At 41.6% G+C, this 26,076-nt stretch overlaps 1 protein-coding gene across 1 annotated transcript in view; it reads left to right on the top strand.

The window, feature by feature from the left end:
* The window catches only part of GALNT13 (polypeptide N-acetylgalactosaminyltransferase 13), a 109,493-nt gene that overhangs the window by 18,595 nt on the left and 64,822 nt on the right, over window positions 1-26,076 (top strand). The window contains exon 4 of the mRNA XM_082055870.1: window positions 24,385-24,553. Coding sequence (XP_081911996.1) covers window positions 24,385-24,553 — 169 coding nt within the window. The remainder of the gene's footprint in view (window positions 1-24,384; window positions 24,554-26,076) is intronic.

The following is a 26,076-nucleotide window of genomic DNA, read 5'->3' on the forward strand; positions in this document are numbered from 1 at the left end:
GGGAAATCAGAATTACGGAGAAGATGTGCAGAATAACAAGCGACGCGCCGAGTTGGATGCTGCAACTTTGCTGTTTTGCAAAATAGGGGATTTTTATGCCAGCTGTAAACCACTATTTTTATGATTATTATTTTTTCTAGCAATGAGTTTTGGGGCAACTTTTGAAATAAATAGTAATCGGTTTTATCAGTAAGAAATACTTTAAAATTGTGTTTGTCAGTATTAGTGCAGAATAGAAGTTGAATAATAATGAGAAATCATAATATCTATTGTAAAGCAGTGATTGTTTCTCTATCCGGATGCCATCCTTTGAGATTGTTTTAATAGATGTCACGCGGAGTATCCATGTCTGGGTAATGAAAGTTTTCAGCTACACATGTTCTCCAGGGCCTATGATTGCCAAACCTGACAAGCTAAAATGAGCTTTCATTTGCATAATAAAGACTGAAGAATCGGAGTGAAATTCATTCCAATGTCGTCCTTCTTGTCCTTGGGATCCTACTCTGTATTAAAGCAAATAAACAACCACCAAACCGGGTTCTTTCCGTTGAGTTGCCGCGCAGAAAAATGCATTTATGTGAGTGAAATTAATACGATTTGGTATTTTGTGCCCTTTCTGCTATGCCAACTGCTGGTGGCAGAAAGGTGTCGTTTACCTTTAGTATGGGCTAAAAAGGGCGCATTGTCTGATGAAATCTAGGAGGTGTTTCAAGCCTGAGTTGTGTGGCCCTGGTGTGATGGTGCATTAGAGTGAATTACTGCAGCCGAGTGGTGGGACTTGACCCCCAATATTGAGTTGTGTTCTAAAGAGCTAAAAGCTTCCCCAAGCCTAAACAGCACCAGAAAATATAGAACAGTTAATCCATGTATCCAAACTGTTTAAAAACTACCTGCAAATGCACAGAAAAGTATTTTTTCATTGATTGACATGCGTACGCATAGAACTGTTAATGCAAATACTCACCCCCAGTTCATACCTTAAAGTCTTTTTGCACGTTTTCTATTAAATTTACGGGTATTTGTTTCCCTTTAAAAAGCGGAATGCGTCAGCAGCGTGTTGCGCTCGATTTTGCTGTTATCCTACAACCGTGAACACTGATATTCTTTTCTGACCCCCACACTGAGGGATCGGTGGGTTCGGGCTGAACACAAGTTCATTTTCCCCATGCCCAGAGGAGCTGCTGCCATCAATTAGATCTTGCACATTGCTCTCTTTTCGAACTGTTTTTCCTGGCTTATCTGCATTTTTTTCACTATAAATATTGGCTGGGTTTACTTAAAGCATGATAGAATCTTATAATTTATTTTACTGTGCAAATTCATCTTTTTGCAGTGAATTTTTATAACTTTATTCTTAGGGCTTGATTAAGGTTAGAAATAAATTGGAAGCATTTAACTCCTAAACTGCTCGGTTTTCTGCACCTACAATGCCGAGTGTACCTGCCCCAAATGTTCTTTTTCTTCCCTTTTAATTTAGTTTGTTTGTTTTTTCCATGACATTACGTTTGTTTTCTCCATGACATGACATTTAGTGTTTTGCAATGGGCTGTGTTGTGATCTGTCCTGGTGGCGTTTTCCTCTTTCACCAAGAAATAGTACGAATAGTAACACTCACTTTCAAGTTTACAAACATTTGACCAGCAAAGAAATGTTTTCAAATAAATTAAAATACAGATTTGGTAGGTAAGTCTAGTACAAATGTACAAGTTAAGAAAAGTTCATTTATAAGGCAAGTTTTGCTCGTAGGCTTGGAGGAATAAGAATAAAGCTGATGTTTAATTCCTTCTTTCCCCTCTTTAATGCGGTTGTGTCAATCAGTGCAAGTGTGTTAAGTTCCTGTGCACGTGGAGCCAGCGCTGTGTTAACACGGTTGGTGTGGATTTCGTTTGCTGTGCTGTTTTACAGCAGAGACAGCAATTGAGAACAAGCCACCCACGTGCTGCCTGGGACCACTGGAATTATTCCTGGAAAAGTTGGGCTTTTCAGTAATTTTTCCTGTGGTTTGCACAGCTTGCTCTTAAATGTGAGATAATTTAAAATCTAATCATCCAAAGAGTATTTTTATACGCACAGTACCTAGGTGTATGCTTTGGCTACAGCACTGAGAGACAGCGAAAGAAAATATCTGCAAAATTTAGAATTTAATTGAATTTTTAGATGAATTTAGATGAAACTGGTCAAATTCTGTTGTGAAGCTGCCGTGGTCAGCAGCAGGTTTTGCCGTGCGATGCCGAAGGAAAATATTTGCTGTAGTATGTTATAGAATGTTTTAACGTATCAAAGATTAGTGCGGAGGGGTATACTGTATTTTGCAAAGGAGCGTTCTATTTTCATACAGAATCAGCTGGGTTGGAAGAGACCTCAGAGATCACCAAGTCCAACCCTTGGTCCCACTCCAGTCCACTGACTAGATCATGGCACTAAGTGCCATGGCCAATCTCAGTTTACAAACCTCCATGGCCGGTGCGTCCAGCCCCTCCCTGGGCAGCCATTCCAATGCCTGACCGCTCCCTCTGTACAGAAATGTAAAGATACATTTATGCTTCGCTTCTGTTTTTCCCTATTCAAACTGAATTTCTAACTTGTTTCGCCATTGGGCAGCGATGAAATGGTTGAAAACCTGTGAGTTCTCTTTTTTATCATAACTAATTAAGAGCTGTTGTTTATAATTATTTGCCAAGCGCATCAGGCAGGTGTGTGCAGGAAATTCTCTTTGGACCCTCAGTTCAAAAACTTGGATTTTTTTTCTCTTTTTTTTTTTTTTGGTATGTATTATAAAATTGGATGGAGTCTCCTGAGATTTTCTTCCAAAGAACTGGAGCCATGTCTTTGTTTTGAGCTTTATAGACTTTGGGGTGTTTTCATTTCAGTCAATACATTTGGACAGGAGCATAATATGTTGGTTTTTTTGGTGGTTGTTTTTTTCCTGACGCAAAACAAAGTAGATTAGATCTCTCATCTCTAATGCATTTTTGTTGAATTTCACTTCCTTTTATAAGTGGATTATTTTACTGTGTGCGAGGGTTTGGTTTTTTTGTTCTTTTTAATGAAGTTGAACTGGGCACTTAAAACATTTAAACATGAGCGTGTGTACAGTTGGTATAAAAACCATAACAGTGCAAAGGCTGCATCAGTCTGCCATTGCATTGCATTCTTTTTGTAATATGCCAAAAGTAATGATAAAAATTGATTTTTTGTTTTTCCCCTCTTAGTTTTAGGCAAAATGAATCACTTTGTTCTAGTGTGTCTGGATCTCCTCCTAGGGAATGGCAAATGAAGACCTATTCCACAGAATAATAATTATTAAAGATGTTATGTGCACCATTTAGGAATATTGTGCCATTGTCACGCAGTGAGTTCTTCATCACTTGGTCCTTTAAAATCCAGAATCCCGCTTAGGACAAAGTGGAATTATCTGGGATATAAAATCCTCTTGTGTGCCAGACAACACATTGATTTGTACCAGCTTGTTATGGGGAAATAGACACTTATATATTGCTTTGCTCATGTGCTTTACTGGTTTATTTAATTGTGCTTTTATTCAGTTGATTCAACTTGTTTAATTAATGTACCATGCGTAAAATAAGTAAATAATCTTTTAAAGTGGTTTACAAGTAGGTGAGGTTTTACTCGGGGTATATATACATGTGAGGGAAATGGAGGAACTTATGAGTAGCAAATATTGAGAATATTTATGAAGAGCAAGGAGTGGTCAAAGACAGCAATGAAATAGATTAATGCAGTTTATTTAGAGGGGGTGGCTCTTGTTTGTCTGGTGATTTAAAGGCTGCGGTGGTGGTTGCTTGTCTCTAAACCGCAGTTTTTCAGTGCTCTTTACTTCAGAAGCCCATGGGCTGCTGCTTACTTTTGTCAATTTGGTGTTTCCACTAGTATTTTATTTAGGAAATGGCACTTTCCAAGCACGTAGCCTTTAAAGCCCTGGGGTTTTTGCTGTTTAACGTTACGGGACCTCCATGGAGGTGGTGCTGTCTTGGCAGAAATGATGAAAGCAACATTTAAATAAAATCCCCCAGAACCACACCAACCACCCCCAAAATCAACAGGAACACGCACCAAAACCACATAGACCTCCCTAATAAAACATCCTATGTAATTATTCTGGTGAATTCTGCTGTAAATGTCACAGGCTCTTGCACAGAGATAATTCTGCTCTCCAGAATGTGCTGAATTACACAAACAACGTTCTTTGTGCAATGTTGATATCTGAAAACCAAATAAAACTTGAGTCATAAAAGACTTTATCCATTAAGCGATAAGAGCCCTTTGTAATAAAAACTTGTCAGTCTTCCATGGTTTAGGAATAATTTAACCATGTTAAATTCTCCTGCTTTAGGCTTTATATAGTGGCAATCTCCCTTATTTGCTACTCCAGTGGAAATCATAAGTTTAAATACGGCGTATTGGGACTTAGCACTGGCGGGTTCAGTGGTTGGTTCCACTTTTGATAGTCTTAAAATTTAACTCTATTAAATTATCCTATTTTGAACTCCATAAAATGTCAATTTGCCTCATTTTGCGACTCGGTGAAAGTCATAATTCTGAGTCGGGTGGTTCAGCGGCTGGTACGAGTGGAGCTGCTGGAGGCCAAGAGCTGCGGGTGGTTTTGTGGACCTTGGGCCTCGTTTTGTCACCGACATCGCGGTGGAGTTTGATGGTCCTTCCCCACCAGGACTTGTGTGTGGCCAGTGGGATGGGTCAGGGCACTGATCAGAGGATGGTTTATATTGAAGGGCCGTTCCCAGCTCCCCCAGTGCCCCCCCTGCCATGGCAGGGACATCTTCACCAGCTCAGGTTGCTCAGAGCCCCGTCCAGCCTGGCCTGGGATGTCTCCAGGGATGGTTCATCTACCACCTTTCTGGGTACCTGTTCCAGGCTCTCAACACCCTCTGCATCTCTCCTGGGTCAGTTCAAAGCCACCACCCCTTGTCCCGTCACTGGTGTCAGCCCTGGGGTGCTCCAGGGTGAGGGGTTGGGTTGTCTCCTTGGAGGAGAAATGTCAAAGTAGCTGCATTGAGCAAAAATGGGGTAGGAAGAGGCTTTTGTTGGCTTTTTGTTGATTTGGCTACTCAAAGGTCTGTTTCTGATTTGAAGGTTAAAGATCTGTGTCACCAAGAAATGTTTCATCTGAGCATTTAATATAATGTCCTCAAGGATACTGTGTGGGATGGTATTCATTATTTAGGTATCTGTATAGCCCTGAGCGTTCGGTACTTTAATCCTTTTTTATACGACATAACAAGGCAATGAAATTGAAATATATGCCATGTAAAAAGCATATTTATATATTGTGTTTGCTATACTTCAATAATCCCTTAGTTCTTTTGTTTTAAGTGTGAGCAATTAGGTTGTGTTATGGATGCTGAGCTGCAACAATTCACCCTCTGGAGGGGGAGGAGAAGGGTGTGGGGGTGTTAAAACACATCCAAATTTTTTTAAATTGTGTATTGAAAATTGCCAGGAAGCTCAGGTATACCTGTAGTTACAATTTTTCTTATAGAAAATGTAGCTAGTTTTTCGTATGTGTTACTTTGTGCTTTGTTGCGGATTTGCGGATGCTGGTGTTCAAGGAGAGCATAATGCCGTCTGTACAATGGGGATTTCTTCAACTGCCTTCCAGCTGCTGGTGATGCCATCTTTAATGAAAAGGTTGTGCTTGAAATCATTTCCTTTTGGGAATGTTTGGGGCTTTCTGTAGATACAGAATCTGCTCTGATATTCTGAGGGTGTGCTTAGTAAAAAAAGGGAAAAAAGAGAAGAAAAAGGAAAAAAACTGAGAGTTTGAACTACACATTAGGCAAGGCAGATGCTGCAATAGTAAACGCTGTTTATCTTGCATTGAATTTTGTGATGTGGTGACACGGTAAGTCCCAGAGTAAGAACTGCTTTCCCAGATCATGCAGATCATGCATCGCAAATTTAACTTCTAAACTAAACTGGGGTATTCTTTCTTAATGCTAGTCCATGGTAGGAGGATTAAAATAAACAAATAATTAAATAATTAAAATGAGCTAAAATGACTCATTCAGTAAGTGTGATGAATGTACATCCTTCCACTTAGAAGTGTAGACAACTAATGTTATAAAACCTTAAATATTGGGTATTTCTGTATTTCTGCATTTCTGTCGGGTTCTTTTGAAATCAGAGGGAAAATGAAAGAGGGAAAATCATGAGAACGAACGAACAGTTTAGAGGTCAAGTAAATGCGAAAGTGGTATGATGAGAAAATAGTGAGCATCAAAGACTTGAGGACTTCTCTTCCTAAAGACTGTCAGGTGCTTCTAGTAAACCATGGATAGGTGGCCATTTCTGAATAACATTTTAAAAAGCCAGCAATTTTGGGAGTAGGAGTTAATAGCCTATTTCTTTTGTAATACTGTAAGGTATAATTAAAACCTGTTGCCAGAGTGAAAGTCTAATTGCTAATGTGAATTATTATACCAAGGTGACCTACAACAAAGGAGAGTATCAGGCATTCAGTGGCAGTTTGGAGCTCCCAACTCTGTATTTTCGGATCCCTACTGCTTTAGAGTCAGAATTGCTAGACCATAAATGTGGAAAAAGAAGGAAAAATCTTCCTAAATTGTCACATAGCGTACAGTTAAAACGACCTCTTGAAATGGTAGGAGTAGATAAATGCCACCATCAGTTTTATTTGTAAGTTTTAACTTTAGCTCGCAAATACCTGTACACAGGCTCTTTATTAAAAATGTTTTTCCCTTTGAGCTTTCTGTAATTAAGGATGGCATTGATCTACAGGCTGGGTGATGTGCAATCCTTGCCGTAACAGCAGGAATTGTAAGTTAGAACAATATGGAGAATTTGGTTTAGTCTGCCAGCAGCGAGCTCCATACCTTGGGGTGCAGTTTGGTTGGAAATTTAAATGTTCCTCTGGTTGGCTTGTAGGAAAAGTTTAAACTCTTGCGATTAGTTAAAGTTGTGGGTGGAATGGTGGCAATGGGAGGGAAATATTTCCATGGGTGTTTCCAGGACCGCTGCTGCGTGCTCATCTCTGTTTGTGAATGTAAGAAAACTTCACGTTTCAAACTGCCCAAAACTACCAGGTTTGCAGATTCCTCCGGGGATGCATTTAGTCATTCTTTGCTCATGTTCCAGAGTATACACTTATTCCATAGAGTGCTTTGTGTTGGAGTGAAATAAATACATGAAGAAATAGTATCAATAACAAATGAAGTGCAACTCCAGAGCAGCAGAGCTGTTGTAACATCTGGCAGCAGCGCTCGCTCCCTTTGGAGCTCAGGAGTTCAGCTGGTTCAACCCAGTCACCTCTTGGGCTTGGTCTTTATTCGTTAAAACTGAGATTTTGTGTGTCGGGCTGAAGATTGGAGACTAACACGGTCAGTCAGTGTGCGTGAGAAGTGTGTGCTGTGATGGAAACCTTCTCGTTTGTTTATAAAATTCAGGTATTGTGCAGTTGTGAATCTATTCCAGGCAAAAGCGTGGAGCTGAAATGGGGCAGAACGAGCCCTCTCCGTGGGTCACTTCAAGGTGCTTTTAAGGATGTATTTTGTGAAAGCTTTGTGCAGGTTGGTAAGGCGAGGCTTTTATTTGCTTGGCTTTAAAACAAGCAAATAGGAGGGGTATCGATGTTGTCTTGGCTTATTTGCTCTGTCTGCGCCTTCAGAAAGCGTGGCAGACGCAGCGTTTGAAAACACCGTCTTGTAAACGTAAAACCTGTGTTTTATCCTGCAAATGGAGAGGCCGGTAATGAGATTTTTACCTAAGTGCTTCTGGGAGTTCCCCAGTGATAATCTCATAATTAATTCCACGTGGAAGAGGGCTGCAACCAGCCGCTCGCCTCTGTTAATTGGTGCTGGGTCGTCTGTCATGGGTGCAGGTGCAGACGGATGGGGATGTGCTCCTGTGATCCGCTTATGATCCAGTTCTGCGGCACACGGACCTTCTGTTCATCAACCGCGGACTCCTTGTGTTTGCTAAGTTGTTGTGGGATTTATTATTATAGCCTAATGCAGACACCAGGTTATGTGGGGAGGAGGCTAAACAAAAAAAAAAGGCAGCAATCTCTTAAGATTTTCTGGCACACAAATCTGGTGTCTGTGTATTACCTGGTATTTTTGTTGCAGTGTAAAGAGTTGGTGGATGCACAGAGCCATGATGCGTTTATAAGAGAGCAGGTGAATTAATGAGTCTCTTGAAGCTTTGGCTGTTCTGGAGTCCGTCCTTGTGTCCCTCTGTCTATCCTGTCCCCAAGCAAAGAGCATAAGAAGACTGAGATGCCAGGGCAAAGCGTGGGTACCGAATCGGGGTGTCCTGCACCCCAGGACCCAGGAGAAGTGTTTGCTGGGAGGAGAGGGTGAAACAGTCCTGGTAACTGTGTTTACATCAGCCATACGTTAGCGCTGAGCTGTCTATAGGTACCTGACGTGGGAAGGTTGGTGCTGAAGTGATTTCCCAAAGTGACATCAGATTCTTCTTGTTCTGGGAAGGTGCTTTCTGGAGGACACAGTCGTCCTTCTTCAGATGTCAAAGTGTAGGTCTGCAATGCTGACTTCTTGTAGTGCTCATGCGTTCGCGGCTATGAGAGCTGCTCTGGTTGTCAACAGATGGTGGCTTTACTAGTTCTAGCTTAATAGGAATTATAATAGTAAGGAGAGACAAAAAAGGGGAAAGAGACAAAAGTCTTTCTGCGTGGCCAGCTTGGGACACTCGAGTAAACTCAGGAGGCCATCAGATATAGGCAAATGGGATTAATTTAGTTTTATTTTACCTGAAGGAAAGGGTGTACATCTGTGTGTGTAGTTGCGGTTGTGTAGGAGCATCATTCACATCAGTGGTTTGATGTTCCCGTGGTTTGAGCTGCTTGGAAATGTTCTTGGTGTTCGTGAGGAGCAAAATATTAACCTACTGATTAAACAAATAGTATCCAAATTAATTTAAATTTAGTTTTCAACCTTTGCGTTTTACTTTTGAAATTGCTGTTCTGAAACGTTTGGAAACAAATCTGCACGGCTCCCTTGTGCTGCAGGAGGAATTCACGGAGTCACAGAACCATGTCTGTGGGAAGGGACCCTCAGGATCATGGAGTCCAACCATAGCCCACCCCCGGCACTGCCCCGTGTCCCTGAGAACCTCATCTCTGTGTGTTTTAAACACCTGATTCAGGCCTCTTTGTGCTTGATTTCACTGTGTGTGAAAGGCCCCTGGATATCGCAGCTTTAATCAGGATTCATTTCCTCGCACTGAAAATGTTTGTTCTTAAAGGGATTATTTTCAGGGAACACAAGTTATTACTCTTTGTTGTGTTAGTTACTTGCGGAGCTGATGGGTTTAAATTTGACATTTTTTAATCTTTAGACCCTATGCCATGGGCTACCATAATGATGCTGCTAACACATCCATTAATTTAGCTAATGCTGCTCCAGATTTACAGCTCTCTCATCTGCCGCAGCCATACGTAACTGCTGAAACACACACAAGATGTCACGCCCCCACAAAACCTCCCCAGAAGAATAAACATATTTATGTATCCTCTGAATGCAGTCTGTCTGTTTTCCTGCAGACTTCGCTCTGTGCTGCAAATACATTTCACGGAGTTTTGGAAGCACATGTTTAAAACGTAATTAAAATGAGTTTGTGTGGAAATTTACTCTTGTTTCTTTGCCCGCACGCGTGCGCGCTGATGCCGATTCCTGCGCTGTGAAACCCTCTTTGCTCATGGGTTCCTTTTTCCTGAGATCCGATCACCTTTGACAACTGGGTTTCTGGTTTTGCGTTTTTAAATTTGTTGGTTTTGACAGCACATTTCCTATCCCTCTTCTGCCTTTCTAGATTAGTTTTTGCCACTGTATTCTTTCAAATCTTCTTTGGTTATTCTTTATATACATGTTTATAGATGAGGTTCTTAGGGACATAGTTTAGAGGTGGACTTGGCAGTGTTGCATTAATGGTTGGACTCGATGATCTTAAACGTGTTTCCAAACTGAAACAGTTCTATGATTCTATGATATATACCCACTTTTTTCTAAACCAGGTTAATATTCTGTGGAATTTTTGGTATTTTAACTCTATCATCTTAATGTCTCTCACCAGAGGTGTATGATTTTTAATTTTACCTCTGTTTGGTTGTATGTTGTGGAATTTGTACATGCCACTTCTTGGCCGTCGTTAATGCAGCAAAGTGTCCATCCCAGGGACCGAGTGACAAATGGGCATCGCTGCCAATCTGGTCCGTCCCTCGGCAGCTGCTTCATTCTTAAGATCTAAATACCACTGTCTGATCCTCTAAGAAGTCTAAGATTTTATTTTTATTTTTTTTCTGCCAGTAGACAAACTTGTATCTTCGTGCACATTGGAGTAAATAGTAAGTAGTATTTTGAAAGCCCAGACTCTGCAGGCGGTGCAGGACGGTCCCTTCCCCGCTCAGATGTGTGAGGGTTATGTCAGCAGCACGTTGTAGTTAATTCATTTGATGTTACTAATAGAGATTTTATACTGAATGAGGAACATGTGAGGACTGTGATTTGCATGTGGTAAATTGGCCGAATGGTGAGATTGAAAGACTCTTTTGCTTTGGTTTTTAAGATTGATTCTTTTCCATTCTAGCAGTTGGAACGTCTGCTGTACAATGTTATATGTGTATTTCTCATGTTCTGTACAGACCAGTCTCTTGGCTGGTCTATGCAGGGGGAATTTATGGATTCAATCAGTCACTGATGGTGTGTTACTGTTATGAAAAGGATAATCTTGTCCTTTCTCCATCCTTAGGTAGCTTTTGCTAATAGGATTAAAGGTGCGTGCGTGTGGCCAGAAAGCTGATGTTTCAAATTTGATGCAAATAGCATAACCTGACGCATTTAATGCCTGCAAGTTAGAAAAGCATCTGTGACACCACAGACGTCATTGAAGATGTCACCACTGTTGTCATTTAAGGCCAAATCAGATGTCATCTGATACCAGCGTGGCCCTTAGTGCCCTGTTATTGGGTCGTGAATGGGAACTGCTGGTGATGTTTGTGACTATGGAGGTTTTTTGGGAGGTGTCCTGATGGTCCCCAGGGGCTCCAACGGCCACCTCTGCCATTCTGAGTCCATTTCAAATTCTGTAGCTCTTTGTATTACAGTCTTTAATTTTTTTTTCTGTTTTTCTGAATAATAAGCCATGGTAAAATTGTTACACATGCCTATGAATCTATTTTCATTTCTCCTGGCCTTTAATTAGAGATGAGATAATTTCTTTCCAGGTTCCTTTCAGTATCCGGCTCTTTAGTGTTTTTCTTGCCAGTAAATCCTGGTGTGTGATCCCTTTACTTCTTGCTAGGAAGTGACTAATTGGATTAATAGATGATTTTGCCCAAAGCGTGACCTGGCTGTGGAGGAGACATGATGAACCGCAGGTGGTTTATTATTTATTATTTTATAGTTATTTTCTCAGTTATGTGGTGCGAGTTTAGCAATGACGAACTTAAGTCTAAACTTCAAAAGGTGTCACTTGCTAGACCAGTGTGATTTACCGTCTGTGGGAACTGGCAATCTGCCCTTTTTCTTTAGCGTAAATCATGAGTTGCAGTGATTTGTGACATGGTGGTACAGGACTTATTACAGCCTGCACAAGTTAGTGAGTCTAAACTAGTCATAAAAATAAGATTTATCACCAAGTAGACACCATGATTTAGGTCAACAGGCCTAAGCAGGGAAGTGTTTTTCTTGGTAATGTATAAATTTTCATAAATTTTCAGTAGCTTTTCTTATAAGGGAAACTGAACTATGATCCTTTTGGGTGCAGCAAAATTTCCTTTTTGCGTTTAGTTTTCATGACACTTAACAAAGCGTAATATTTGTTAAAAGGCATATCCATTTTTATAATCATGTCAAGTTTAGCCAGCCTCTTTGCAGTAATGAAGCACTTCATTAAAACTGTTTTTCCTGCAGAAAACCCCAAGTGGAGGGTAGCAATGAGCAGTGTGAAAACACAGCGGTTTGAGCTGCGGGATGCAGAGATGGAGACCTGAGCGCCAGGCTGCCCGGGGCTGCTGCTGCTGGGGGACACGGCTCTGCAAAGTTTGCTTATAAAACATGGGGAGGCCACACCTGGAGTATTGTGGTCAGTTCTGGGCCCCTCAGGTCAGGAAAGAGATTGAAGTGCTGGAGCGGGTCCAGAGAAGAGCAACAAGACTGGGGAAGGGACTTGAACACAAGCCCTATGGGGAGAGGCTGAGGGAGCTGGGCTTGTTTAGTCTGGAGAAGAGGAGGCTTAGAGCTGAGCTCAGCACTCTCTAGAACTACCTGAAGGGCAGTTCTAGCCAGGTGGGGATTGGTCTCTTCTCCCAGGCATCAGCAATAGGACAAGGGGCCATGGGCTTCAACTCTGCCGGGGGAAATTGAGGCTGGAGATGAGAAAGCAATTCTGTGCAGAGAGAGTGGTCAGGCATTGGAATGGCTGCCCAGGGAGGTGCTGGACTCACCGGCCCTGGAGGTTTTTAAACTGAGATTAGACATGGCACTTAGTGCCATGATCTAGTCAATGGACTGGAGTTGGACCAAGAGTTGGACTTGATGATCTCTGAGGGCTTTTCCAACCCAATCCATTCTGTGATTCTGTGATTTGGAGCAGGAACTCCCCACGCTGCTGTTTGTCCCATTTTGACTCTTTGCCAAGGGAGGACTCGTCTCTCCTGATGTTCTTCGAGCACGGCAGGACCTTGTGCTCCCTGGATTCACACCTGTAGGTGGATTTGCCCCTTGCTAGCGAATTATATGAATTTTTCCTTCTTTTTTTTTTCCTCTAAAGCAAATATCTTAAGGCTCATTCACAAGGCAGTGGCTCTTCAGAAATAAGCTCTTTTTTTTTTTTTATACTGAAATATCATTTTCTGGGCTAGACCAAAGGACGTAGCCTCTGTGCAAGGCTGCCAAAGTACATAATTACACCCTACGCCTCCTATCAAACACCAATTAGGGTAACGCAGTGTTACCTGCTGGCTCACCGTGTGTCAATTCAAGTGGCGGTTGTCCTGAAAGTAATTAATCCCGGTGTTCATAACTAAATGGACTTGCATGGGTTGAATTGCTTTTCCTCAGGCTCACCTTATGTGGGGATGCTCAGCAGGTTCCTGCTGAGTTTGGGACGGCAAAAGGCACCATAGGTTGGCGGTGGGGAGGAGGATGCTGCTCTGTTCTCAGCATCCCCCCCCTGTTTCCCAGGGGACTTATTTGCAAAACATTTCACAAAACTGGTAAGAAAATGCAAGAGGTGTCTTTTTTCTCTCCAAAATTTGTTTAAAGTATAGCATGGCACACTAAAAATATCAAACTGTTCAGCCCTGCAGGAAAAAAACACAGATGATAACAAAGAATCTTTTACTAAGGATTTACTGAAGATACGTGCAAATCAATTCAGGCGGCTATCAAACATGCCTTTTCTCATGAATGTGAGGAGAGCACACCTGGTAATAAAAGTGGATGTAATACTGAGATGGAAAACAATTATGTGTCAGTAGTAGTTTGACTCTATGAGGCAACTCTGAAGTACTGGAACAACAGCCAAGGTGTGTCAGGGAAGGTTGAAAACGTACAAGTAAATGAAGTGCCTCTTCCCCTCATTCCAGGCAGTTACTGTCTGATTAGTTTTGTCTTGCAGAACGCTGGTTTGGCTGCCACTGTTCATCTTACGTTTGTTACTCAGATATTTTGGGCTTAATTTGTACCAGTGAATTCTTCAAAATAAAGAGCTACTACCTGGAGGTGCTGTATTCTTTTTTTAGAGAGAGCTTTTCATTGTCACGTTCATAAAGATACTGTTTATTAACTGGTATTTGGAAGGGGATGGACTGGAATGCAGCATTGTTTTTATCCTCTTAAAAACACTTTGTTCAGTCCAATGTCTGTGGTTTCTTAACTTTATATGACAGCTGATTTGCTAAAAAGAGCAATTAAGTTCCTGAAGGGCATTGAACTAGTATGGTGTTTAATTAGACTTTGAATTTGTTATCGAGATCCAGCAGTAGCTGTTACCACAGTGCAGTAAACAAGGCTGGTAGCTGCGGAGACCTTTGATTTTAGATCTCATCACTTAACTGTGTGTAGGTTCTTTATGAATTCATGAAGAACGTTCATGAGGGTTGATGTTTTGGTATTTTTTTGTGAGAAGATGCCTTCTTTTGGATACTATATCTTGGAAATGGCAGCCAGTAAGTAGACTTCAGTAAGTAGACTTCACATCCATCCTAAATGGAATAACATCTTTTTAAAAACGTGATGTTGAGTTTATTCTCTGACTCCAGACCCCTCGTCCCCTGTGGGTTTTCTGCCCCGGGCTGTCAGTAGCAGAATCAGGGTTGGCTGATGTGTCTCTAGACAACAATGCTAAAAAAGTGTGTTTATGGCAGAAGTTACACTGAGTTCTGATGCTTTTAGTGTTGGAAAGCAACATCTGTTTGGTTTTTTTCCAGACTCATGGAACTCTTAGGTTGAGAAATGCTGTGAAGTGAATGATCTATTTAATGATGTTTATGACAACTTTACAGGATTTATTGCTACTGCATAATTAAAACTAGAATTCTTTATGTTCCGGATTGAGATAAGTGCGTGTAGTTCTGAGCAGCAGAGATACATCATGTCAATGGCAAAGGACTGTGAATTGATCCTTTGGTTTATTGGATTCTGTTTGGTGTTTATGCCAACAAATTATTTGTGATAAAATATCAGGATGGTATTGAGATTCTTACAATAAATAAAAATGTAGAGAAATATAAGCATAGCTATATACTAATGGTTAGGTCTTCTAAAATCTCCCATTACTTTTGCTTTTTAAACAGAATTATATAGGATCCAGGTTCAAAACAAAACAACCCCAAACAAACCGAATCAACCCAAACCAAACAAACCCAAAGCAAAGAAAGCAAATCCCAACAAAACAGTGCGAAATCAACCAACCGAAACCCGCACATTTCTGTGTAGCAGGCTGGTAAAGGTTATTTTGACTGAGATAGCGATGCAGACAGAAATACAAAATACCAGTGGGGGTGGATTTGATGAGATGCACCAGGTGACTCTTGGTTTTTTTTCCCGCAGCTCCGTGATACCCATGGCAAGGAGATCACAGCTGTCTGAAGGCAAGGGGAGGATTTGGGGGGTTTTGCTGGATTTTGGGTCAGTGCTGCTGTGTCCCCGTGGCGGGAGGCAGCGCTGTCAGCGCACGGCTGTAAATAGGATTATTGTCTTCAGCCGCCTTGTTTGAAGGAAAAATGAAAGGATATAAAATAAGCAATGAAGCTAATGAGCTGAAATGCTATACAAGTAATTTAATCACAGGATCCCAGAATGTCAGGGGTTGGAAGGGATCTGGAAAGCTCATCCAGTGCAATCCCCCCATGGAGCAGGAACACCCAGATGAGGTTACACAGGAAGGTGTCCGGGCGGGTTGGAATGTCTGCAGAGAAGGAGACTCCACAACCCCCTGGGCAGCCTGGGCCAGGCTCTGCCACCCTCACCCCCAACAAGTTTCTTCTCATAGTTAAGTGGAACCTTTTGTGTTCCAGTTTGCACCCATTGCCCCTTGTCCTATCACTGGTTGTCACTGAGAAGAGCCTGGCTCCATCCTCCTGACACTCCCCCTTTCCATATTGATCCCCATGAATGAGTCCCCCCTCAGTCTCCTCTTCTCCAAGCTCCAGAGCTGGGAATTTTTCCTTTCCAATAGGTTTTGTTCCTGGCAGCTGGAGAAGCCAGACCCTTAGAAAAGGAGTTTTCTGCTTTGTTGTTGACATTGTTCAGCTCCATGCGCTGGTTCCTCCCTGCACAGGTGGGACGTAACCCCTGGGCAGGGCTCTAACACATCCTACGGAGGCAGATTTGGGATTTTGGAGGGTGTCTCGCAGCCGTTCAGCGTGCTGGTGGTTCTGAGGATCTCCAGTTGGATCGTTGTTCTTGGGGGTAAAACAAGATTCGCCTTGTTATCTGTCATGGCTAAGTAGAAAGCGGTATTTCCAACTTCCTCTGTTCGAAATTTCTACCAATTAATAATACATGAACAAGACAGGAATAACTTATTGCCTGGACAGTTTCTGGAACAGCAAAATGCTTTTTGGTGCTGTGGGTGTTTTCCATTAAGTTTGTACACGGTGCTGCAGAGCAGGTTTTTGGGGTGTTCCCGGGCAGGGGGGACCCAGCTCTAGGGGGACGGTCCCCTCTGCTCTCTGCAAAACAGCATCGCTATCTTTGCCGTGTTATTTGTGACTCAAAACCAAAGTGTAGGTGTTGCAACCAAAATATAAGGAAGGAAGATGAACATTTGGGGTGAAAAAACAACCAAAAAAAGGCACAGATGACGAGTCCTTGCATCTTCTGAGTGTTGCCGTGCTTATTTGTGCAACAGCCCCTGTGCAGTGCTTGACTGAATCGTTAAATAAATTGAATGCTTTCAAATCTATTGGGCTTTGCTTCCTCCCCCTTTCTTTATCTTGAATTTTGTGCTTGCTATTCTCCACTCCACCAAAGACCTCGGCACTTCTAATAAGCCCTTGCGAGGGGGTTGTTTTTGTTTCCAAAGGAGCCCTATCTGCGCTGACAGATGATGAAAAATGTCTGCAGGCAGAATGCTGGAAAAATAGCATTTTCATTCTTTGTGGGCATGCTTCATGTCAGTTCCATTATCCCCGCGCGCACCAAGATGGTCATTGAAGAGATGAGCTGTTAATTCTGGTGCTTGGAGGCAAAGCTATTTTTGATAGGCGTATTTTTATTTTATTTTTTTAAAAACACACACTTCAAAAATATTTGAAATCCGCTTCAGTCAGTTAACAAGCAAACCTGCTGAATCACTGCTCCTTCTTAGTTACAGTTATTAAATAGAGTTAACCGAGGCACCGTGAGGCGCATACAGATGCATGTGGAATGTCTACGTGTATGTGGATCCTTCCCAAATCACAACAAGGTGGGGGACTCTGCAGATGACTTTGCTTTTGAGATCCTGGAAGATAATCACAAAATAAGGCTTTTGCTGTAAATTAAAACAGCTTTACTAGAAGTACATGAATTTGGTTGGTCGCTTGGTTGATTATTGGTTTTTCTTTGGTACTTGATTCAACCCCAGCTCGATTTCATGGAGTGAAACCCATGGTTCAGGAAAGGCAGACAAGGCTGATTTCAGGTAGTTTGGCCTCTCTGTGGGGACAGACTAAATCAAGTAATTCTACCGCTTGGAAAAGCAAGAAGCAAAGGAGGCTAAACGGAGGATTTGTAAAGGCATAAACAGGCAGAGAAGGTTGATTAGGGCTTCACTCTGTCTCCCAGGGTAAAAGCCAATGAAAATGTGAGGGAGCAACTCCAGAGCAAATAAAAGGACGCAATGCTCAGGTAACTCGTGCAGTTCATTGGCAAAAGATGAATGGATTTAACAAGGGAGCGTGCAAGTGAATGGCCAGCTGTCAAAAACACCTGTCTGCGTGCAGGGCGAAGGGAACATCTCTGCAAGAATGATTTTAAAACCCATCTCATCCTTTCTGCCATGATCTATTGGTTGCTCTGAGACATTGTACCGAGCCAAACAGACCCTTGTCCTGTTCTAGGAAAGGATTTATCAGCTTGTGATTTAATGGAAACCTTTCCCGGATGGGCGCAAAACAAGGGAAGGGCTTTGGGTTTTGGTTTGCTGAATTATAAGAGGAAAAACTGGAAGAGAACTGAAGACACTTCATTTAATCAGTTCTGCTGTTGGTATTGTTGTTCCTGTGTTTTGCATAGTTCTGTTGTAAATTACTTGACAAACACGTTTTTATTAATTTGTGGAATCGTCAGCGCAGATTTGGTGTCGGTCGGTAGAAGCCTGAGCTCCTCCGTGCCCTTTTTCTCTGGCTTTAGCTGAGATTTCTCAGGTCCCCCGTGTACTTTTCCACCTGGGCTCAGCCCTTGAATATTCTCAAAGAGCATCAGTTCTGCAGTTTTTAGGAGTTTGGCTCTTGAAGATTCTTCTATTTCCTCAGGTCTATCAAGGTACGAGTATAATTCAATAACTCATTTCGTTGCTTGGATTTCATTGAGGTTTCCTTGGCAGGCTGTAAAAACTCTATCTTCAGAGGTTTCAAAGCAAAAATTAAAAAAAAAACACAACACTCCAAAACCAGTAACCCAATTAAGTCCAATTATTTGATTTCCGTGTTGTGGGGGAAGCTCAGGTCACATTCTGAGATCCACTTCCATCCCTGTTCTGCTCTCATTTTCTTTCATTTTAAATTTGAAGCTCAAGTTCATTGATCAATGTGATTTACAGGGGAGAGGAGGAATTGAGGTCTCTGTTTTGTTAAAGTTTTCACAGGGTGAATTCTTAATAATAGAAGATTGAGCTAATACAGTCATTTTGGACAGAAGAAATGTGTGTGTTTGTCATAGGCACCTGGCAGCTGCAATGGGATTAATGTGATAGCAGCTATATGCAGCCATCCTTCTCTTTGTTTTCTTTACTATTTAAGATGTGTATAAATATATGTATGGGTATAAATGTAATTACATACATATGTGAAAGTATTTTCCTCCTGCCCTTTTCCTGGACCACTGGGTGCATCTCCAGTGTGTCCTCATGTTGAGATGGACACTCGCCTTTCAGATCCACAAGGCGTGTTGCCCAAAACTCATCCCTACCGAAAGCAGAAGGGCTTTCTGATGCTAGTACTCACATTATTTTCTGAAATATTTCACTTTCTTCAACTTGCCCTGGTGGTGGAGTATTCCCTTAAGTATTTCAGATATCTGGAAGTTAATGGTTTTGACTTAGCGTCATCTCGTGTAACCAGTATACAGGAAAAATAATTGAGCTTTGATAATTGCTGAGGATTAAGACATTATTTCTAAATGCACTAAAATATATGTAGGTCAGAGAAACCTTATGAAACATTCGTGTTTACAGAGCTGGCAAAAAACTGTTAATGATGGGCTGAGACTCGTTTCACTCTGCGAAGGGTAATATGGTCAAGGTAAGTTAGAAATATTATGAATCAAAATATGGTATTCTAATTAAGTGCTCATAAAAGTGAATTGATCTGGTATACATAAATGATTTCCCCAGTTACTTCAGCTTATAAATCCTCACTGGTTTTCCATATGTCCCATTCTGCCCCCCATGTTGGAGGCTGTTCCCAGGAGCCTGTGCTGTGGCTGAGGATGCTGCCCAGCTCCCCAAATTCCTTTTTTCTTTATTTTTCCTCATTTTTTTTCTGTACGTATGGTCAAAACTGCCGCCCATCCCGGTGCTGAGGGTCAAGATGAAGTACAACGTGAGGCCAAATTACCAGCACCTGTCCCTAGAGCTCAGGAAGGTTTTGTACAGCAAATAACAACTCCATCAAATGCCCAAGGAGTGGGGTGAAAACCAACACAAGCCCATGGAGACCCATCAGATCACAGCATGAGGCAGAAATAGCAAAGGATGGTGAAGCAGGACCCTGGAGTGTTGTCCAAGGGCAAACCTGGTGAGCGAGGTGGGGTGTTCAGCGCAGAGGAAAAGCAGATAACAGAGGAGTCCAAGTTTTCTGTTTCCTCTTGGTTCTTGGTATTCAATGAAACTCTCGACTTACTGGCAGCAGAAGCACTGCCAAAGTATTTATGGATCAGACGTGCTAATGAGTTTATTGATTGTCGTGGTTGAGACGGACAAACGACAGAGACCAAGTTCTTTCAGGATGAAAGTAGTAGATGCCATTTATTGCCACAAGTGCATTTTTATATAGTTTTACCAATTCATGTGTCTCTTCACTATTGGTTACAAGTTACAGCAGTAACATGTCATTGGCTATTTTTGCTGTCATCAATGTTACTCTTCTACTCCCTTCTCTCTCACGGGTACATCCTTAACATCTCCGGATACTCCTGTCTTTCTCATGGGTAGGCCTTCATATCTTCAAGACTAATTTCTGTTCCCATGCCCTCCGTCAGGGAATCCACGGACCCACCGTAGCCCCCCACAATTGATAATTCTTTTTATATAGAAAAAATTAAATGTGTCAGCTTCTTCCATGCTGGCTTCAAGGATCGTGGCTGCCCCCAGTCCTGCTCAGGTCCCCATTGCGACTGCAGGTTATTCAAAATAGGAGCCTGGGGGTGAGCTCAAGTCTTTTACCTGTGGGGACCTGATGATTTCTGTGGGGTGAACCACCCTTTTCCTTCGGGGGAGAAAACTGGAGGCAACAGGGCCTGGAAGATCATGTGCTTTCCAAGTTGGAGGATTTTCGGGATGATTTTCGGAATGATTTGCAGGTCCTGGGCAGCCCCTGCGTGCAGAGCAGAGCACGTTTGCCATCGCGCTGCAGTGGGATGCAGTTGGTATTCACTGCGGAGTCGTTTAAAGTCAATTATCTTTGCTGTGCTATTGAAAAGAGGTATAAAAGCTGTGTAGAAACGGTGGTTTTGATGGCAAATTCGAAGTGATATTTTTGAAGATGTGTTCTGTAAGGAAATTGCTTGCGGTGCTCATTTTAGCTCATAAACCCCAGTGCAGGTGAAGAAATTCGTAATCAGCAGCGTGTGTTTGCTGATTGTTGCCTCTTTTACCATTCATACGTTCTGAATACCTAATAAACAGATTTATTTCTTTAATTCTCTAGATGAAGGGATTCTGCATTATGTTTATGTCCTCTGATTGAGGAGTGCATGTGTGCGTTTTACATAAAGATTTTGGGATGGAAACTTGAATACAAATTTGGTGTTTCGTAAAATATTCTGAGCAGCCTGATTTGAAGTGTGCTGTGTGAATGAGGTGTGCTGTTCTGCCTAGAGAAAGGGGAAAGCAGAGCATGGAAATCCGGTGAAACCACAATATCAATGTTTGGAAAAACAATAACATTGTTTTGTTTGCTTCGGATAAAAAATAGAACATTCAGAAGGAATATTTATAGTGGCTTTGTGCTTCTAGAAAGACAATTTTGGTGACATACCTCGAGTTAGCGATGTTCTGACACCATCTGTAGATTCTCAAGACTATGCGGTGCTACCAAAAATTCAATTTTCTTAGAAAAATTTGGACATATTGAGTATTTGCAAAAGCTCTTGATTTGCTAACTAGTCCTGCCATCTCTGGTATTATGATGTTTACTTCGTTCTCATTCTAATATTTGACATACGGCTTGGAAAATGGAAGGTGATATTTCTCCTGACTTGAATACGGTTGAATTGTTGTGTGCTTTGCATCTGCTGGGTTTGAGATGGTTGAGATGGTTTGTCACAGAGTCTCGGGGCTCAAAACTTGTTTATTCAAAAATGGGAGAGAAAATGCAAGAAGAAACGGTCCTGGGTATGGATTCAAGGTACATCTCTGAAAATGTTTGTATATATGTGGTTGTTCATTCATAAACCCTGTGCATCTTCTCTGAAGATTTAATAAGCTGAGGTGGCTGCATTTTAACCGTAGCAGAATTAAATCTGTTTCTCCATCACTGAGATGTGTGAGCTGTGATTGAAATTCAATCTGATAATACTTTGCTTTGAACAAAACTGTGAGAGTGGAAAGGCTGTTTAGGAAATTTCTGATTAGTTTTATATTAAACTTCAGGACGGGAAAAATCTCTTTGAAGTTGTATCTTGATGGACCTTGGTAAATAATAGAAAAACACAGAATCTTGTAATGAAAATCAGTTTTGCGGATTAAGGAATATATAACTCGTGCTTCCAAGCTGAATAAACAGAAGTTTTCAGACCAAGTTTAATCCGAGTCTCTGTGATGGAAACTGCAAATGAGCTGGGGTTTCTACAATAATGAATTTACAGTGAGTTTGTTGGTTTAGTATAAGGAGAAACAGCAAATTTACTGTTGTAACAATGACCATGCAAATAATGGGTTGCTCGGTTATTTTCATTTTTTTCCCCTAAACAATTTGTTTTAATGAGCAGTTTCTGATTTCTGCAGGAGAAAATTGCCGCCGAGATATTTTTAGCCAATCCCGAGGTATTTCAGCAGCAAATGAAACTCTTTTGGTGTGCTGCATTTGGTTTGGGTGCCTCACTGTGCTCCCCAGTACAGACTCTTCAATGCAGCTTTGGAGGCAGAAAACTAAAGAATTCCCCTTCCAAAAGGTGATGAGACTGAAGGATGCCACCACTCCTTTTCCTCCCTTTTTCATCCCTTTCTTTCAGGAATTCCTTTCCATTTGTTGTGTTTCTTGGGGAGAACGTTGTTGGCCAAGCTCCTTTCTGTGATTTACCCGTTTTTCCATGGTTTCAGCAGAACAACTCGACTCTTATTTTTCCAGCTCCCCGTTGCTACTGAGATAAATTTGCGCTCTTTGCCTCTTCCAGCAAAAAAGAGGCAGAATTTATTTCCACCAACACCATTTGCAAATTGCTGTCTCCGAGGAGCCTCGTCGTTTCTCCAGAAAGTGATGATAGAGCAGAGCTTAATTACCGGCCATTAAGCCCAAATATTTTATGTTTGCATTACGCATTACATAAATACACCTCATGAAATGTTCCAAGAGGAATTTAGTAGCATATATAGCATGTAATTGTGTGTGTACGTGTGCAGAGCAGGTTTCTGAGTGGTTCTGGGGGTGAAGCGTCACTGGGGAGGTGCAGGATTGTGCTAAAAGCACAGCACGGCTCTTCTTCTCCTACTTTCTTTCTTTCCACGGGCACTTGTCAATGGTTTTGACTGTGAGGTGTATTTCTAAGAGGAAATTCAGCCTATTAGGGAACATATATGGCAGTGTAGTCATTAATTCTTTTCCCAAAGCCAGGTGAGAATCGTGGGATCATGGAACACCAGGTTGGAAGGGACCTCAAGGATCATCTGGTCCAACCTTTCTTGGCACAAGCCTGGTCTAGATAGGCTGGCCCAGCACCCTGCCCACTGACTCTTAAAGTGTCCAGCATTGGGGATTCCACCACTTCCCTGGGGACGTTATTCCAGTGGCTGATTGTTCTCAACGGGAAAAATGTCACAGAATGGCTGGGGTTGGAAGGGACCTCTGGAGATCATCTGGTCCCTTGTGTCCCGTCGGAATCTCCCCACCAGTAACTTGCACCCATTGCTCCGTGTCTTCTCCATGGGACTCCTTGTAGAAAGGACGCTGCCCACCACAACACGCATCCCTGGGGATCCCGTTGGACACAGAGGGCGTTGGAGTCACTGTGTTTTAAGATTTAAGCATCTACCCAAGAGCAATTTCATCTTTGCAAGTAATCACAGCGAAAACTCATCATTTCTTCCTGTTGCAGCATGTAAAGGTGTTGCTTCTCATCCAAGGGAAGGATGAAAAATATACCGGATAATACTGTAAAATGTTCCTCGCTCAACCAAAGCGTGAACTAGTATTGCTGAAATGAAATTTCTGTGCCCAGAGTCTGTAACGTTTATTTTTAAAAAGCCTTTTATGTAAATTTCTGTGAGGTTGTTGTAGGAAACCCTGGTGTCTGATTTGCTTGGAAAAATCATACATTCTTTTCTGAAAAAGTCACTTAGGCTCCTTCCCGTGCATGTTGTACAAGAGTTTATTCTGCCAGCATCTTATTTTTTTCATTGCAAAAATAAATTATTGAATTATTCTTCAGCTAATAAAGAAGCCTTCCTTAGCGACAGTCTTTCAAGATATTTAGCATCAAGTGTCTGGAAGTAATTTTGATACAAAAGATGAAAAATTAATGTGATCACATCAAAATAAAACCAAGACTGCTACATCCCTTTATTAAGACAAAATGCTAATGTTGGACTATGGCACAGAATTTCACAGATTTCACGTAGTGTTTTCTAAAAAGGCAGCCCTGTCTCTTTCATTTTTGTGTGCTTGTGCGAGGTGATACTATGATTTTCCTTAAAATTCCAAATTGACTGTACAGATGTTTATCAAACCTACTCTAATAACATGTAAAAGATCCTCTGCCAAGGTTGGGATACTACTATTTTTCAGGATGGGTTTTTTTTGTTTGTCACTGAAAACTGATGGAGTTATTTACTTCCAGGGATGGGGTGATGCTATCTCATGCCTGGTACTTTAAGTTAAAAAGAATAGTTGGTTAGAATTAGTTTAATATAATATTCTTCAAATATTTTCAGTAGCTATAAATGTGTCTTCTGAACCTTTTCTGTTTGTGGAATCTCACAGAGAACCTGGTGCTGTGCTCTGAAATGCTGGTGTCAATCTCTTGAGAACGGTGATCTACTGTCGTTGCGATTGCAACCAAAAGTTGCAAGTGGCCAAATCTGGGGTTTTTAATCATCTTAGAAAGTAACTAGAAATAAATTCAGCTGCACGTAGAGATAAACCTTACAGCGGAGCACAGGGAAAATCGTGCATTGTTGTTTTTCTAACATTCCTTGTTGAACACCAAGAACGGTGGAACCCGGTTGGTGAAGAACAAAACTGCCGCCCACGTGGTAAAAGTCACCTTTTGCTCTCTTGTCTTCCAGCCGTTATTTCTCGGAACCAGGAGGGACCTGGCGAGATGGGGAAGGCCGTTCTCATCCCCAGGGACGAGCAGGACAAGATGAAGGAGCTTTTCAAAATCAACCAGTTCAACCTCATGGCCAGCGACCTGATCGCCCTCAACCGCAGTTTGCCCGATGTGAGGCTGGAGGGGTGAGTCTGGTTCGTTAGCTGCCGTCATTAGCAGTCGCCAAAGGAATCTATTTGAAAACACCAGGATTTACCGGTTCTAGGTTCAGTTTCTCATGCAAGCTTTCTTAGGAGAAGAGTTACTGCATTGCAAGCGTTATTATCCTGGGTGATATATCTTGTGAACAGATGAAAATTGCCAGCTTAGAGCAAATATTTTACATTGTGGCATGTAACAAAATGCCCTCTGGTGTGTCTTATCACCTGCAATCAGTTCAATATTTTTTTCTTCAGGGAAAATTTCACTTTTACGGTTTTAAAATGATAAAATTATCGATGTCTACTTTACAAATTTTCATCATTATGTTGTCGGCATTTAGAAATTGATATTTTAATGCTGGTAAAGACAAAATGCTACCAATACTAAAAACTACCTGCGGGACGTAGTTTCCATTTAGTTTTACCCATAGGCATTCCTGGAATAAGCAGAATTTTATAGAGCATCTTTCAAAATGTTTTGCAATGATACCAAAACCGAATGGCGTTTTATGGGGGCTTTATTTTGTTTTTAAGTCTAGTAACTTATTATCGTTATTTCTGAGTAAAGCCTGAAGTCTGTGTGTTGACTTTGAGACTGAGGAGCAGCTTGGGGGGTGTTTCACCAAATCCATTGAATTATTTTTTTTAATGGAATTTCCAGATTAGTTTTCCGAGTTGCAACAGTGCCCTTGTGTTTACACGTATATTTGACGTCAAAGTACAAACGTGCATGTTTATCTCCATTTAAATAGCGATTCTGATTGCTATCTAAAGTATCTGTAACAAATCACGGTACTTAAAAAATTAGGTCTGTTGTAGATGTTGTTTTCAGCCATTGGAGGATTTTGTCCTGTCTCCCCATAGCAGTGTTAAAGCTGACAGAATAGGCTGCCAGGGCTATTTTGTTTGAAACTTTTGCATAAAAGGACATTCTCCTAAGAATCTCCGGCTGAAATTGCCTACGTGGGGGAGTATCCAAACTTACCTACTTTGGCAAATACATTTTTAGAGGTGGGGGATTTATTTTCCAATTATTTCTTTTTTTATAGAAACCTACTATTGATTGACTTACCTTTTTCCACTTCAGTTTTTCCCCTGTTCTACCTCAGCTACGTGAATGGTCTGATTTATAGGTACTACAGCATATAACAATTAAAAATGTAGAGAAATATAAGCATAGCTCTATACAAGTGGTTTGGTCTTCTAACATCTCCCATTACTTTTGCTTTTTAACCTGAATTATCACTTAGCTAAAATCTTGCTTATTATGGTTTGTTTGAAATGAAATTCCTCAGGTTCCCATGAAATTTAGGACAAAATAAATGCTTTGTCCCCTGGGCTGTGTGTGTAAATGCGCTACGTGCTCATCGCTCGCCGGTGAGACTTTTGCAGCCCACAAAGGGACAAAACCCGGCAATTGCACACGCCAGAACCAGGGCCACGTGCAAAGCCTCCTGCTCTGTTTTGCTTTGGCCTTGTCCTGGGAGCAAACCTTGGCTAAAAAGTGC

Source organism: Streptopelia decaocto, assembly GCF_964273445.1.
Source record: "Streptopelia decaocto genome assembly, chromosome: 6".
In the NCBI taxonomy this organism is placed as follows: Eukaryota; Metazoa; Chordata; class Aves; order Columbiformes; family Columbidae; genus Streptopelia; species Streptopelia decaocto.